This window comes from Chroicocephalus ridibundus, chromosome 3 (assembly GCF_963924245.1).
Source record: "Chroicocephalus ridibundus chromosome 3, bChrRid1.1, whole genome shotgun sequence".
NCBI lineage: Eukaryota > Metazoa > Chordata > Aves > Charadriiformes > Laridae > Chroicocephalus > Chroicocephalus ridibundus.
In genome coordinates this window covers 85,171,256-85,187,228 of record NC_086286.1, presented here as the reverse complement: position 1 = coordinate 85,187,228, position 15,973 = coordinate 85,171,256, and the positions used below count along the sequence as shown (strand labels likewise).

At 40.7% G+C, this 15,973-nt stretch overlaps 1 protein-coding gene across 14 annotated transcripts in view; it reads left to right on the top strand.

Annotated features, from left to right (window-relative positions):
• The window catches only part of KLHL32 (kelch like family member 32), a 130,837-nt gene that overhangs the window by 92,552 nt on the left and 22,312 nt on the right, over window positions 1–15,973 (top strand). Inside the window, exon 7 of one of the 14 annotated variants that reach the window (XM_063329932.1) lies at window positions 14,832–14,878. The exons of 12 other annotated variants lie outside the window; for them this stretch is intronic. In XM_063329932.1, the coding sequence (XP_063186002.1) occupies window positions 14,832–14,864 (33 nt within the window). In that variant the 3' untranslated portion in view covers window positions 14,865–14,878. Of the gene's footprint in view, window positions 1–14,828; window positions 14,879–15,973 lie in introns of those variants that run through there. One more of the 14 variants, XM_063329931.1, reaches the window with a different exon arrangement.

Genomic DNA, 15,973 nt, shown 5'->3' with positions numbered 1-15,973 from the left:
AAAATGTAAATGTAAGATCAGTATAGATTAATTTCTTCCTTCTCTGCTACTGGTTAAGTAGGTTGCTAAAGGATATATATTTTTTAAATAGCTAACATTAAAAACAGATCTGTTTTAGTATTTGACAGTTCTTCTGAAGGTTATGAGTCTTTTCTTGGGTTTTTGTTGTTGGTTTTTTTGTGGTTGTTTTTTTTTTTTTTTTACTTTGACATGCAACTCGGTTTCTTGGTGATCAACTGATAAGCAAGCAATGGAGGCAAACTGGTAGATAAAACTTCATGAGTAGTTTATTCAGCTAGAAAGCAAGCAACTATGTTGTGTCTTTTCCAGGGCTAGGCTCCCAAGACATTCCAGCCAACTTGTGAACTTGTGTTCATAAAGTAGATGTTCCACATATGAAAATGTAGCACAAGTTATTCCTTCTATTACTGTGGGTATGATGTGCAAAATCAGTCTTGGGTCTCTATATGAAAGAAGTGTCTTTGCTTGAATAATAGAAAAATAAAAGGCAGGAAGACTGCAGTGTTACAGGTCAATATGAGTTGTTAAGCATCTATTTGATTAAAATAAATAAATGTATAAATCCAAGTTTCTTATTACAGTCCTGTTTGTCCTTTTCTAAGGGAGAGTAAAGTGCCCAATTTTCAATTGCCTTTTCTTACACTTGAGCTCCGTTTTGAATCTCCTGGTGGCATTTGTGAAGGGCCAAAAGTGTTCTCCAGCAGAAAACCCAAAGGGTTCAGGGCTGTTGGGAGTGTTGCGGTGCACACATTATAGCAGGCTGTTGTGATTGAATAGTTGTCTTCTGAAGACAGGCCCACAGACATCTTCCATACATCTCCAATGATGCCCACATTTTCCCGTGTAGAACAGCAGTTTCTAAAGTGGGTTGTCGTGTTCCAGTACAAGCTTGCCATGTCTTCAGTGCGGTACTTGAATTTTTTTTCTGCTGTCAGTCTTTTGATTCTACAGAGCAATTTTTAACATGGAGAGAGCAAAATTCATGCTTCTCAGGGGTATATATATGTTTTGATGAAATGTGGACTAAGTGCCTTGCTAAACGTGAACTTAAGTTTTACTGCAAAACAAGTAACGACATAAAATATTAAGTGAAGGAAAGCATCTCAGTAATCAGCGTTGTGTTTAAACAGTATATTAGCCTTTCACTGTTCAAGAAATAAACTTAAGTGCTCTCTTGGGCAATAAGTGAAATCATGTCTGGTGGTCTAATGCTCGTCCCTAGTGAGTATTTAGCCTAAGTAGAAAACCACCACACTAAAACGTGGCTGTCAGCCTCTTAGCAAGAGAGGCATAGGAGAGAAAAAAGGAGTTTGATCCATATAAAGGCTGAGGTAAATTGGTGATGCTATATGGCAAAATTAGCATAAAATTGCCCATGCATATTTTGCCGTGTTTTCACTCCCTTTTTAGTATCCTTTTCATGGGTAGTCTATGTTATAGTGCCAAAGAGCCGTCCTTGAGTCCCAGTATTCACTGTGCTGGATCTGTGATGGTTGCACTGCGTAAGCAAGACTATGTAGTCATCCTCAAGTGAAAACGGAGTGAAAACATAACCCACGATGTGTCTGTTGTCTGTTTCCTTTTCCTAAGGTATAGGTATAATCACATAGGTATAATTCATAATCACAGGTATCTCGCCTGAGTTAAAGAGTGCAATGGCAATATTCCTTATGATCTCTCCAGGCTATTTGTGTGGGTTTCAGTTTGATAAACATAGGCATGCGCACTGTTTTTGGTAGGATATCCCTGATATATAGGCCAAGCTGGCAGTTGTGGCACAGAATCTTCCAGGAGGTCGGTGTCCACTGGAGCTGCAGACGAGACGGGGTTCCTGCAGGCTATAGTGGATCGAGGCAGTGGAGGTAGGCAGCTGAATTGCACACTCTCCTCTACTGATGTGCTCAGGTCACGCACGTTTTTCCTGATATAATTTCCACACCATTTGTAATAGTAATGGCATTTTGTCTTACAGTGAAAATGAATGAGGTTCCTGTTGGCACTGTCCCCTTACTTTATGAAACACCTTCCCCCTTTGTCTGCCTTAGCTTAAATCTAACAGGCTCTTAATCTTGTCTTTTACATAAGGGTTTGTGAACTTTATATATGCTTTTGTTCTGAACTTCTGAAAGTTTCTGCCTGTTATTTCTTGAATGTTAGCTAATCTTGTTACTGTTATTTGTCGAGTATGTCAGTATAGAAAGGGATTTTCTGTTTTAAAACAAGGTTTATGTTAGGACCAACTGTGTTCTTCTGATTTTCTTTTTGATACGTGTCAGTTCCAATCAGAAAACTTGATTATTTTGCTGCTATTGCTGTGAGCAATAGAGAATTACTGGAGGGCATTACTTTTGCCTCAGTGTCCTACAGTTATATTGCCTGGCCTTATTTATCCCAGCTTAACTTCAGAACTGCACAGAGCATCACACCAGTATTTAGGAAGGCTGCTGTGCTCACAGCTCTTGAATTTAGGTCACCACTTCAGGTAAGCAATGGATGTGTGCTTTGATTTAGAAAGCAAAAAAAGGACGGCAAGGTGTGCATGGGGCAAGACCACTTTTGTGGTATTGCATTCTGCATCTGAATTAGTCTGTTATGGTGGGGTTTGCGTTGACTCTTACGCTTTTTGTGGCACTGATTTATTGGAGATTAACTGAAATATAATTGTATTAACACACAGGTATATCGTTACATAATAGAAAGCTGCTGAGGCTGTTGTGAAAGCCAGGCATGTTTGGAAGTATACATTGCTTTCATTTTTAAGTTAAAGAAAAGGACAACATAAATAACATCTAAAAGCCACAGATACCATGGATGATCAAGCGTGGCAGTCTGTTGTTACTATATTAGTTAATATTTTCCATTCAGAGATACAAATGTTAGTAATCTTTACTCTTTCAAAATCCCAGTAATGCTGTTTAACACTGTTTCTGATGGATTTAAGCTTGCTGAAAATGAGAAGCTCTTCTGAGAATTCCCAGCTCTGTATTTCAACAAGTTTTCCTTTGAGAGCTGGTAGAAGCATTACCTCTATTTGTAACTATGGAGCCAAAGATGACAGAGAAAGAAAATTGAATTACAGCTTGTCTAAAAACATACAAATTGTTATCAATATGTTAAGATAGCTAGAAACCAGTTTGGGGGTTAAGTGTTTCTGCTTGTACCTAAACTAAATGTGCAAAATGTGTCTAGACTTGCTATTTAGTGGGTGCAGTTCAGCATGGCTGCTGAGATCTGACCAGCTGTTGTCCCGTGCTGTCACGCATAGAATCATAGAATAGTTTGGGTTGGAAGGGACCTTTAAAGGTCATCTAGTCCAACCCCCCTGCAATGACCAGAGACCTCTTCAACTAGATCTGGTTGTTCAGAGCCCAGTCCAACCTGACCTTGAGTGTTTCCAGGGATGGAGCATTTACCACCTCTCTGGGCAACGTGTTCTAGTGTTTCACCACCCTTATTGTAAATTTTTTTTTTCCTTCTATCTAGTCTGAATCTACCATTTCCTAATGTAAAACCATTACCCCTTATCCTATCACAACAGGCCCTGCTAAAAAGTTTGTCCCCATCTTTTCTTATAAGCCCCCTCTAAGTACTGAAAGACTGCAATAATGTTTCCCAGGAGACTTCTCTTCTCCAGGCTGAACAACCCCAACTCTCTCAGCCTGTCCTCATTGGAGAGGTGCTCTGATCATTTTTGTGTTCCTCCTCTGGACCCTCTCCAACAGGTCCGTGTCTTTCCCATGCTGAGGACTCCAGAGCTGGACACAGTACTCCAGGTGGGGTCTCACCAGAGCAGAGTAGAGGGGCAGAATTGCCTCCCTTGACCTGCTGGCCACGCTTCTTTTGATGCAGCCCAGGGTACGGTTGGCGTTCTGGGCTGTGAGTGCTTATTGTTGTCTCATGTTCAGCTTTTCATCCACTGGTACTCTCAAGTCTTCCTCAGCAGGGCTGCTCTCAATCTCTTCATCCCCCAGTCTGTATTGATACCAGGGGTTGCCCTGACCCAGGTGTGGGACCCTGCACTTGGACTTGTTGAACCTCATGAGGTTCACATGGGCTCACTTCTTGAGTTCCAGGTCCCTCTGGATGGCATCTTGTCCCTCAGGCATCAACCGCTCCACTTGGCTTGGTGTCATCTGCAAACTTACTGATAGTGCACTTGATCCCACTATGTATGTCACTAATGAAGATATTGAACAGTACTGGTCCCAATACAGACCCCTGCGGGAAACCACTTGTCACTGATCTCCATCTGGACACTGAGCCATTGACCACTACCCTCTGAATGTGACCATCCAACCAATTGCAAAACCACCAAACAGTCCACCCATCAAATCCATACCTCTTCAATTTAGAGAGAAGGATATTGTGGGGGACCCTGTCAGGGGCCTTATGGATGTCCAGATAGACAACATCTGTAGCGCTTCACTTGCCTGCTGATGTAGTCTCTCCATCATAGAAGGCCATGAGGTTGGTCAGCCAGGATTTGCCCTTGGTGAAGCCATGATGGCTGTTCTGATCACCCCCCTATCCTCCATGTGCTTTAGCCTATCTTCTAGGAGGATCTGTTCCATGATCTTCCCAGGCACAGAGGTGAGGCTGACAGGTCAGTCCTCCTTTCTACCCTTTTTTAAAATGGGTGCATTGTTTCCCTTTTTCCAGTCAGTGGGGACTTCACCTGACTGCCATCACTCTTCAAATATCATGGAGAGATGGCTTGGCAACTACATTAGCCAATTCCCTCAGGACTCTGGAATGCACCTTGTCATAGAGTACATAGACTTCTGTATGTTCAGCTTCCTCAGGTGATCACAAACCTGATCTTCTCTTACAGTGGGAGGGCCCTTGCAGTCCACTCACTCGAGAGGTGTGGGGAGAGAGGTTACCAGTGAAGACTGAGACAAAAAATGTTGTTGAGTACCTCAGCCTTCTCCTCATCTCTTGTTACCAGTTCACCAGTCTTGGTCATCAGGGCAGGTACTCTTTCTTTGACCTTCCTTTTCTGGTTGACATACCTGTAGCAGCCCTTCTTATTATTCTTTGTGTCCCTTGCCAAGTTCAGCTCCAGCTGCACCTTGGCCTTCCTGACCCCATCCCTACACAACTGGGCAGCATCCCTATACTCTTCCCAGGATACCCGTCCCTGCTTCCACTACTTGTGCATCTCTTTCTTGCCCTTTAGTTTGAGCAGCAGGTCTTGACTCAGCCATGACGGTCTCTTGCCCTTTTTTCTTGCCCCAGGACCAGGACACTGGTGGCTCCAGGAGCGTGAGGAGGCAAGGAGATGAAAAAGCAGTGGCACTGCTGCATATCCTTGCTTACTCCAACAGGGAGAGCCTTGGCAGCTTCTGGATGTGTGAGTGAGCTGCAGAGCTGGGGTTTTTGATGCCTTACGACAAAAGGGTCCTTATACTCCTTTGATCACCTTGGACTCCCTTGGAGAAGTGGAAGAAATTATGACGAATATATTTGTCAGAAAGATCTTAAGAAGCCTCACTGTGAAGTGGCTTCCAAGCTGGAGGTCTATGTGGGATAGTAATGACAGATGGAAAGATCACAGTCTCTGAAGTGAGAATCTGTGCTGAAAAGCTTTCAAACTGCTCCTTTAGGGTGGATCTTATTTTAACGTTCGTGTGAAACCGTATAGGTCTGAATTTTATGAGGCTCACCTTTTAGCAGTTGCAGCTGTTTCGGTTTGCTTCAGATGTGATTTAGTCCGTTTAAATAATAAATTTGTGTTTATTTTAATCTTGTAATAGGGAAGCTCTGGCATTCCCAATTCATGAGATATGTTTGGGATATTACACGCATTTACAAATGTGGATCTAAGTGTTTAAGTCACTTTTAAGAAGAAATAACATTCTTAGGACAATTAGTTGATTTTGAAAAATTAACTCATCACTTAAAAATATGAGTCCCATGTTAATCTGAAGCCCATCATGTGGGGATTAAATCAAAGTCAATAAAATTGACATCATTAAGAAGATGTGATTTGATTAAAAGGGAAGTTATTCTGTTCTCAAAAAAGCTGAGTGAGCTTGTGCTAGTGTATTTGCTTGTTCTTTTCGTATTTAAAAAAGCAATGGGGAAAAAAGTCTCTCTGTGAAAAATCAGCCAAAAGAAATACCAACTCCTAAAATACATCTGTAACTTTGCTGTTGTCATGCTGTCCTCTGAGGCACATTCTTCCCGGAATTTGAGAAAGCAGAAATAAATTGTCTGTTGACAGGAAAAGGCCTAAATGTTCCCACAGTTAATATTAGTGAGAAACGTCCATGTTAAAGTGGGGTTCCAGCAGCGCTTTGGAGTTGAAGAATCAGGCTCGCTACCGCGTAAAGTGGACTCTGCTGGCTAATGTTTGATAACTGTTGGGGTGAAGTGGCTGGGAGAAAGTAGGGGACACTCAGACAGCTTTTTGCTGTGAGACCCAGACGGGTAAGCTGACACTGTCCTCCTCAGAGGGCTTAGTGGGGTCATTAAAATAGTAAAGCAGAACAAAGCAGAAATAACGTTCCTATAGCGAAAGTGCTGGTGATATCACTGGGTAAAAAAACCAAAAAACAAACAAAAACAAAAACAAAAAAGCAAAACCACCTGGTGATTTCACTTGGAAAAATTGACCTTGGTGATTTTGTAGTAATGTGGCATGTTGAGAGCACACCTATATATGAACCAACTATGGAGAGTATTTACTTTGACGTTCGTTTTTTGTGTGTGACCTAAGATATTAATGACATACAAGTCCTGTATAGCTGTTGTCAAGATTATTATAGAAAATGATACATTTTTATGTGATTTGTTGGATTTACCTATTAAATCCATAGAAAATTATACCCTAACAATAGGGATGAAAGGAATAGGAATCTTTCTGCATTCAAGAACCATTTAGGCTAATTTTCACAGAGCTGAATTGCGTTTTGATAGAATTTTGTCGATTCCCCCCCCCCCCCATTTCATTCTTTAACAATTTTTACTGATGAGAGCCTGTAGATTCCTGTCTCCATAGAGGGCCACTATACTTCTAAAACATATTTCAAGGGAAAAAAATAACGAGAGAAATAGGAATAAAAACAATGTGTATGTGGTGAAAGATTGTCCTTTCCACTTATAATTATGTACCAGCAACTTATTTAAATGCTCAATGTGGCTATATAAAGTTTCAGTGCATTTGATGTCAGCCTGAATGTTTCCTCTAAAAATAAAAATGAGCGATGCTAGATTTTTAAATGATGGCTGCTGGGTGGGGGGAGATCCCCTTCTCCCACCTCCCATTGTGCTCTGTCTTCACCCTGTTTGAGAAAAGAGAAATGCTACTGTAAACTTTCATCTCCTTAAACTGAAATCAAATTACAGTTAAGAGTCCTAGTTAGACAGCTGTGTTTATGAAGAGATAAGCTTCCGTTCATTGCAACTTCAGAGAAACTTAGCAGCGATGAAGCACCTAGCAATGTTGGTTTTACCATTGCGACAAATGATGGAGGGTCCAAATTTCAGCATTTTGTGGTGCGTTAGACAATGGATGGCAAGAAGTTGTTACCTAAAAGCTTCTTGCCATTTGATCAAGCTATTAAAGAGTGGCAGATCTATTAGGGTCCACAGATTTTAGGAACCTATGAAGGTACATCTTAGTAGTGTTTATGATGAGGGGGCTTGCTTGTTGTTTCTAATTAACTTTATGGCTGGAGCTGTTTGAAAGGAAAAAGCGAGGTTCTGTCTCTGGATGCCATATTTTGGGTTTGTTTTTATTGCTTTGCTCTGGATAGATTGACCACCCCCACCTCCTCTCTGCCCCCTAGGTGATCTTGTTAAAATAAAATTTACTTTTATTGCAGGAGTAAGTAGAGCCTTTCCAGCATGATCAATCCCAGCTCATTTATTTTATGTGTGTACACTTCCAGGTGTGCACAGGAAATTGCAGTGCACAGGAAAATAGAGTGGTTGTCAGCAGTGAGGTAGCTGTAAAGGCTGTTGCCGTAAGGACTACAAACTAGCTCATACAGGCTTTAAACACGCAACTGTTGATATTGAGTGTCATTGGAGTGTCATCGCTAGGGGTTACACTGGGCCTTGCTTGTTCCTTCCATCACAGCAGAAGAATGAGTTAGGTGCAAGAAGCACATTTGTAGATCTGCCTTTGTAGAGAAGTTCCAAATGACTGTAAAAGAAACTACTCCATGGTCTGCAGCCTTGATCACACAAGAATGCACTTCTCTTGAAGCACACTATGGGATAGTTTTGTCTTCGTTGCTCACAGGAGGTCAAGAAAATGCAGCTTTTTGCTGCCTGTATGGAGATGTGCTTTTCAGCTGCAAAAATATCTCAAATACTTTTGTCAGATAATATTTAGGGATCTATTTTGTCTTCAGCTTCAGGTAGCTGCATCTCACCAGGTTTCATTCCATGGCATGGAGCACAAAAAACTCTACAGAACTTTGATAGTGGGGTAAAGAGACTCAGTTGTGGACAGGTTGAGGGGACAGATGATTTTGATTGTGTGTTAGCTGTACCAGTGCTGTCTTCTCTCATATCACTTAATTTTTCCTCTCTCTTAGTTCCCGTGTTAGGAAAACGGTTGAAATACACACTTCTCTCAAAGAAGCTCAAGTTTTACTGCTTATAAATTGCTTTGAGATACTTGGAAGGAAAGTGCTATATAATTTTGAAGTTCAGATTCCCCAGAAGGTGTAAAATGGCAAACTTCCATGAGCTGTGATAATTTACAACAGCTGAGAGTTTACCTTCTGTCCCTACCTTACTTCACTTCGAGCTCAAGTAGATGAAAAGTTTAGTTTTTCCATTATAGCAACTCTTTGCTTTCATATAATACGATTCATTACCATATATAATGTTATATATTAATGTAGTTCAGCTGGCCTTCTGTAAAGCTGATTTTTGATCATAGTTATTTTATTGGAAGCCTAAAAACATGAAATATTTTTATTCAAGTTAGTCAATGACTTCTAGGTAGGCTTCTGTCTAGTCTTGTTTCCAGTAAATATAAGAAATGGTAAAATAAATGCATCGGATGAAGTGTGTAAAAGAAGTGAATACAATTTTGAAAAGTGTACATTCTATTTTTAATCGTTATTATACAATTGACACTTTTTCCTATGTGTTTCAAAGGAAACATATATGTAAAAAAATTGGAACTAACACTGTCTCTCTCACAACCTTTTTGATAAAATAATGGGCTTCCTGTGAAGGCCAGTATCATTATGTAGCACCAGGGAGGAAGGAAGCTCGTGGTAAAGCACTGGACTGAGAATGCAGGGGGTCTGTATTTGGTTGGTGGGGAGTTTGTCTTTGGGATAAAGACTTCTTCCCTTCCTCACAAAGGTGTTGTGCGGGAATATTTATTAAAAATTTTTGAGATGTAGATACAGTTGTTACTAATGGAGCGGTTTAATTATGACTAAGGAAATCTGCCAAAGTCATGTAGGTTATGTATCCTTTCTTGTACCTGTTGAAGACTGTGCAGGACAATACTTTTGTCTAGCAGCCCTGTGAGGAAATGAGGCAACTGGTGATTGATGCTTTATAGCTTAAATGTTTTAAGCAGATAGATCTTATCAGCTCTTGAGAAAAATTGAGAAGTATTTTTAATACATTGGGATTCACTTTTAACGCCATTAATTTTGATAAATGTTTGCTATTAATACAGCTGCATTACGTACCTCTACCTTAATCACAGTATCATATCATGAAATGCATCATTTGTGCTGCTAGACAGACTTCGGCCAACAACTCTGCTTGCTGTGTTATTCAGGGCTGAAAGCACAACATCAAATTTCTGCCTCTTGGAAAGTGGCTCACAGACTGCAGGGCTGGTGTTCTGAAAGCTGCATGTTGTCCTCTTGACATCGCGTAGATCCCAAACCAGCAAAACTCCAACCAAGATGCATAGTATTTCTTATTTAGCAGGACAAGAGCTTACTATAGTAGCACTCTGGACAAACCCACTGCAGCTTTTGCAGACTGATAAGAGGTCAGGGGAACATACGCTAACAAATGCTTTCACTCTCCAGATCTAATGAACCTTGGGGTTCTCTAATATACCTTTTGGGCCATGTGTTTCTTGAAGCCTTAACTCACTTATGTTTGGTTTCCCTCTCTATTGCCTGAGCTTACTGTCTGATCCCTCAGCCCTCCAAATCCCGTCCATCTGTGAAGCTGTGGGTCTGTGACTGGATGGCAGTGATTATGGTTGGGTCTGGAAGGATTGCACATCTTTGCCTTTCCTGCCAGCTCTGCTCTCAGACTCCCGTTCGGGAATGCACTTCAGGACCCCTTGTACACAAAGCCAGTGCCACTGCTGAAGCAGAGGTCTAGCTCTAGTGTGGGGACGGATGGCTGGGCAGGAGTTGGGGACAAATAGCAGAATGACAGCACCTTTGAATATATGATGTGATCCTTGTGGTGGGGAAATGTGAATGTGAGATTTTGCTACTTGTGTAGAGAGAAGCATGTTTGCTTCTGAGCCTTCCTGCTGGTCTATCCAACAAATAAAGCCCGTGGTGGCAGGTTCCCAACTGTTACTACGCTTCTTCATTGGCACGTTAGGAATATTTTGGGGTCATTCCCAAGAGTTCACTAGATCCATATGCATATTGTAAAATGTGTCTTTATACTTGGAAAAAGTTGGGCGTTTTAATATTTGAAACAGGAGGAAAGGTGGAACTCAGCTGTCAGCTGAGTGGAAGCACTGGGGGGAAGTACTTGCCAAGTCACTGGCAGACTAGGAAGCTTTTGTCATGCTTCTTTTATCTAGGACATGGAACTAATAGATATTCCTTAATTGGGCTGGGTTGGAGCCTTCATGCTATCTGAGGGTAGTAAGGCTTTCCTCGCTATACAAAGAAAAAGCACCAGAGAGCCTGGTCCTGTCAACCGGCTTACACCAACAGTAGGCTTCAATAAATTAAAGTGAAAGAGGAACAAGTGAAAATGGCACCTTCTGTGTCAGCAAGGATGCACAAGCCTGCTCACAGCTTCTTTGGCTCAGGGCACTTATGTGTTTTTCACTTAGATGAATGTTCTGTTTACAACCCCAGACTTTTAAGGAATTTAAAACTTCCATCCTCTTGTGTGAGGAAAAGGTACAGGAAACAAAATTGCTTAAAAGCCTTTGGTGTTTGAATCAGCCTTCTCTGTCCGCTCCCCCTTCAGGCAAACATTAATCTTGGTGTCTAAGCTGCCTTTTTGTTTTGGCATGCTGACCTGAACGTTTGTATGCATTTTGTGATGCTTGACATCACAACATCTGATGTGAACATCTGATGATGACCAAGATCACAGAACAAAAGATTGACCACTTGTCACTTGAAATACTTGCTGCTTTCAGAGGTACAATGAGCTTCTTTTGATTTGCCACACCTTCCTTATAGCGCAGTTGCAAGGATGGGAAGCCACATGGCTGGAGCTGGGTGAGGTTGGGAGGGGAGATGAACTGTAGCTGAGGAGGTGCAGGAAACATGAATCTTCCATTCTTTGCAAATTTTGCCTAAGCAGCCCCAAATTTTTCTTTTTTTTTTTTTTTATTCTTTTCATTTGCGAGGCGCCCGTTTCTGTGCTGATGAGTAAGGTGAGAAACACCTAGTGGGATCAATTCATTTCCCATCTCTTAGAATGTGGGAATGAACAACCCAGCCCACCAGAAAACTAAATATTAATGCTGTCAGCGGCATGATAATTGGTCTCTGCTTTCATCTCCAAACAATCCCTTGCCTAGATTCCATTATTCATTCTAAGAGGAAAAGGGTTATTAATGCAGTGTTCTTTAATTTTTTTCTTTTGTGTGTGTGAGAGAGAGAACAGGAGAGCAATAATGCAATAAATATATTGGCTAAGAGAAAACATTTGCAAGAGATCCTTGCCCATTTTTTTTAATCTTCTCTTATCATGAAGAATGTGAGCCATGATAAATTGTTCTGCTAATCAAACAGCACTGAAAGGTTAGGTCATTGGAAGTCTTTAGTCATTTTGTGCTTTTCAAGAGTGAATTTGTTAGAATTATGCTGAATACCCACTTAAAGCCTGGGCTGAAAACCCTACCTGTGTTTTATAACTCTGCACTGTCAGAACTCATAATAAGTCAAACATTCTTTCAGAGGTACTCATAAGGGAGAAAAAACCCTGTAAATTTAAGAGTAATTTCAGATTGTAAATGAAAAAGAGAGGCACGACTGTTCATTTGCACCAATCATGCCTTCCTTTCATCTGCTCTGATTAGGCCTGGTGCGGTTTCATCAAACTACTCCATCACTGAGCTGTCACTCCAGTCGTCTGTTGATTGAAAACAATCAGGGCTCTGATGGCACAATTATTCTGACCCTTTAACTAGAGGCTGCTGTGATAATGAAAGGTTGATTATGATAGTTTGTGCCTCTTTCAGTTTGCCAAGAAGGTTAATTTGGGCATCAGACGGATGTTTAATGGGCGCTTGCTGGCTACACTGAGGTAAATGAGAACGTGCAGTCTTCGATATTGCACGGATATAGTTTGGCTGTCAATCATTGTCATTTTGAGTTTGTGCCTCACACTCTGGAAATCACATTTTATTTTTTCCTTGGGATTTAATTTATTCTGTGCCCTGAGGAAGTTCTTTCACTCTGTGACCTTCACAGTAGCTTTCTCTGTCTTTTTTCCCTTCCCTCAAATGGAGCCCAAAGGCATAATACATCTAGAGGAACATTTTTCTTTCATTTTTCACATTAAAAAAAAAAAAGAAAGAAATTTAAAAAACCCTGTTTATCAACTCACCCCGAACGGAGCAAATGTTTTAATTCTGATTGTAAAATCAGGACGCGCAAACAAAAGTGTGCCCGCTTGCTAACGCAGCGCCTCACAGGGGGCTGCTTACATAGACACACATTTGTAAAACTGACAAACAGGTAATTTTAGAATGTCTCTGTGTAAAAAGTTGGAGGGGATGGCACAGCTTTATTTTCACAGGCTACATGCATATGCTTCAGCCTGGTGCCTTGTAAATACGGTCTCAGTCACTGTACTACAACTTTTTGAGTTGGAAAGTCTCTCTTCAAGGTTCAGGGGCAAAAGGCATTTCATTGCTGATTCAGAGATTATTAATATTTACTGTGTTCAGATTGAGAGAATCCTATGCATAATTTTGTAGTTGTTTGGCTCAAGGTGCAAAAGAAATGCAAATACCTCATAATTTTGATTGTTCTACATGCAGCTCATTACAGTCTTATTTTTATGCACATTTTTAATTCAAAATAAAAAGAAGAAAAAGATTTCTATCTTTAAGGCTCTCCAGCATTTAAGTTTTCCATGCTGCCCACAACTGTAAGGTAGTACCTGATTGATACAATTGCAAAGAGAATCTGGAGGCTGTGCTATGTTGTTATGCGCTAATTTCTAAAAATATTCACGTGCGATGACTCGTGGCTTAAAAAAAATGCATCTAGTGGTTTGGTTTTTTGCAGAAATAATTCTTCACCCATGTGTTTTTATCCTTAAATGGGTAATACAGTTCGAAGTAGTTCACCTTACCTAAATAAAACGCTCACATTGATGTCCTGAACCCTCCAGGTTTGGTCCTTCGTAGTCTCTGAAGAGAGAGAAGGACTGAGACCCTTTAGAGATCCAAATTCAGGCCCTTTGGAAAGCCCTGTTCGTTTTTAAAAGTGGCAGTTTCTCCATAGCCTTCAGTGGACTTCATTTCAGAGCCTTAGTAAATGTCCTGGTTTATCCATGGATTATGCTCCTGGACTTGAGATTTGAAGAGCCAAGGTGGTACTGACAATAACCGAGACAGTGGTTTCGGGGCAAGAGATTCCAGTCTGTAATGCCTGAGGCTTTCCAGAGTTAGGTAAACCCCAAGGAGAGGCCAAAGCATGTGCAAGTTTATAGCCAAAATATGTATTTCTAGCATATTCAAACACTGAACTAGTAAACTCTAAGTTTTGTTTTTTGAAGTTCCCTTAGTGCCTTAAAGTGATTGCTGTACTAACTGTGTTGCTTTCATGACTCTTTTTGGCTTATCAATCAATAGGAGCAGATCTATAGCACCACCCATATGCTAACAATACAAAGATACTATTTTGATGTTTTTTCCTGGCGTTACATTTTTGCTGAAGGTAAGCACCGGAAGGATTGCTCAGGTAGGATTTGTGTTAAAAGAAGAGATTTGTGGTTCTTTCTCTTTCACTGGTGTATATCATCATCAGATTGTCACACAGAAATATGATAATTTATGTTGAATATATCTGATATCAGTCCAGGAAAATATTTCCCTCCACTCTTCTGTATTTAAAATTGTCCTTTCTCCTAAAATGAGAATCTTCACTATGTTACTTTATTTAAGATTTCCATTTGTTTTAATGAGACAGTGTGAATTCATTGTTTTGAAATCTTATAAAATTTAATGTTTCCTTTTATTTGTTGCTGGAAAAAAAACCCCAGCCCTCTCCAAAAACCTCATTTTTTCCACTGCTGTCACTTTTTGACTTCATCTCGGTTGTTAGAGATCTTAGATGGTATAAACTAGCATAACTCCTTTGCAGTCTGTATGGCTATAATATGAATACAGAAACTAAAGAAGAGACCAAGATGACTTTAATGGAGTCCCCATGGCCTCTGCCTCTCACAGAGTCCAGGCTTAGAGAAGCGTTTTCTCTTTCGGAGTGCTGTGGACATAAACTTCTCCTGACACGACTTTGTGACTTAAAGTATTTTCCAAGCGAAGCTGGGTCTAATGAGTGCATCAAGCTTTCACTCATAATGTAGCTTGGCTTTTCTGGTTAGAAAACTTGCTGTGATGTCAAGTGAAGGTCTGGCATGTTTCCCAGCAGAGTGACGTGAGAAGGATCGCAGGGGAACGCTGAAGGGGCAAGGCACAGGCACGCTAGGATCTCTTGCTTCCCGGGATAGCTGGCAGCCCAAAAGACCAGGTAACTACTTATTGCAGGGTTATCTTCAACAGGCATGAAACTCTTTAATTCAGCTTTAACCTCACTGTCTCCGTGCCCTCTCTGGCTGTGGGAGGTATGTGGTACATCCACCATTAACAGCAGGGAAGGAAGGGCTGCACTCTGCGGCTGTGTGAGTTGGGACTGCCGAAGCACCGTGCTGAAAGCAGAAGCAGCCATTGGAAATGCAATGAAATCACAATCCATCACACAGGTGTGTTTAGATGTATGCTCCAACTGTGCCACGGTGTATTTTTCCATCTGTTTTCTGCTGTTTTGAGAACGTACTCTATTGCTAAATCAAATAATGTAACCTTGGAGAGGAAAAATCCTTTGGGTTAAGGCTTTAGAATAAGAGAATCTGGTTTGAAAAATCTTGTCCTTCTGAGGGTCTACTTTTGTCATTTACTTACTTTAGAAGATGAATATGGCAAAATATATTATTTATTAAAGTTGATATAGGCACTAGGCTGTAGCTTCCTTTTCTCACACACTCATACATTAAAATTAATAGAAAAGAAGCTTCTAGCAGTTTAAACAGAATGTGCCTGTATGGCAGTAAGAGTAGGAGTCTTTCCTTATTTTTGTAAATTATTTAGCAGCGATACAAATATTTTAAAATTCAAAATTGTGGCTGGGCTCTTTGTTTTTGTTTGCGTTTTAAACACAGTTGTAATTTCAAGTGCTATTGGCATCCCCTTAGAGAAGTCTGACTGTCTTTCCTTGCAGTGTCATAAAGCATATAATGGCTTTGAGATTATTTTGCCAATACTGATTATAGTTGCTAATCACTGCTGCCAGAGAGACTGAAAATAGGCCCTATAATTGGTGTATGGTCGGGGTGAATTTTGGAGTTAATGTATAGGCACCAGGTTTCTCAGTCTGGATTAAACAAAAACTAAGTAAAGGTGGTGGAACTTGCTTTCATAAATGTACAGACGTTTGCTGATATGCTGCGTGGAAGCTTGTGCTTCTGCTGTATGTTCATGAGAGTTATATTTGCCTCCTTTACACTGAAGGAAATT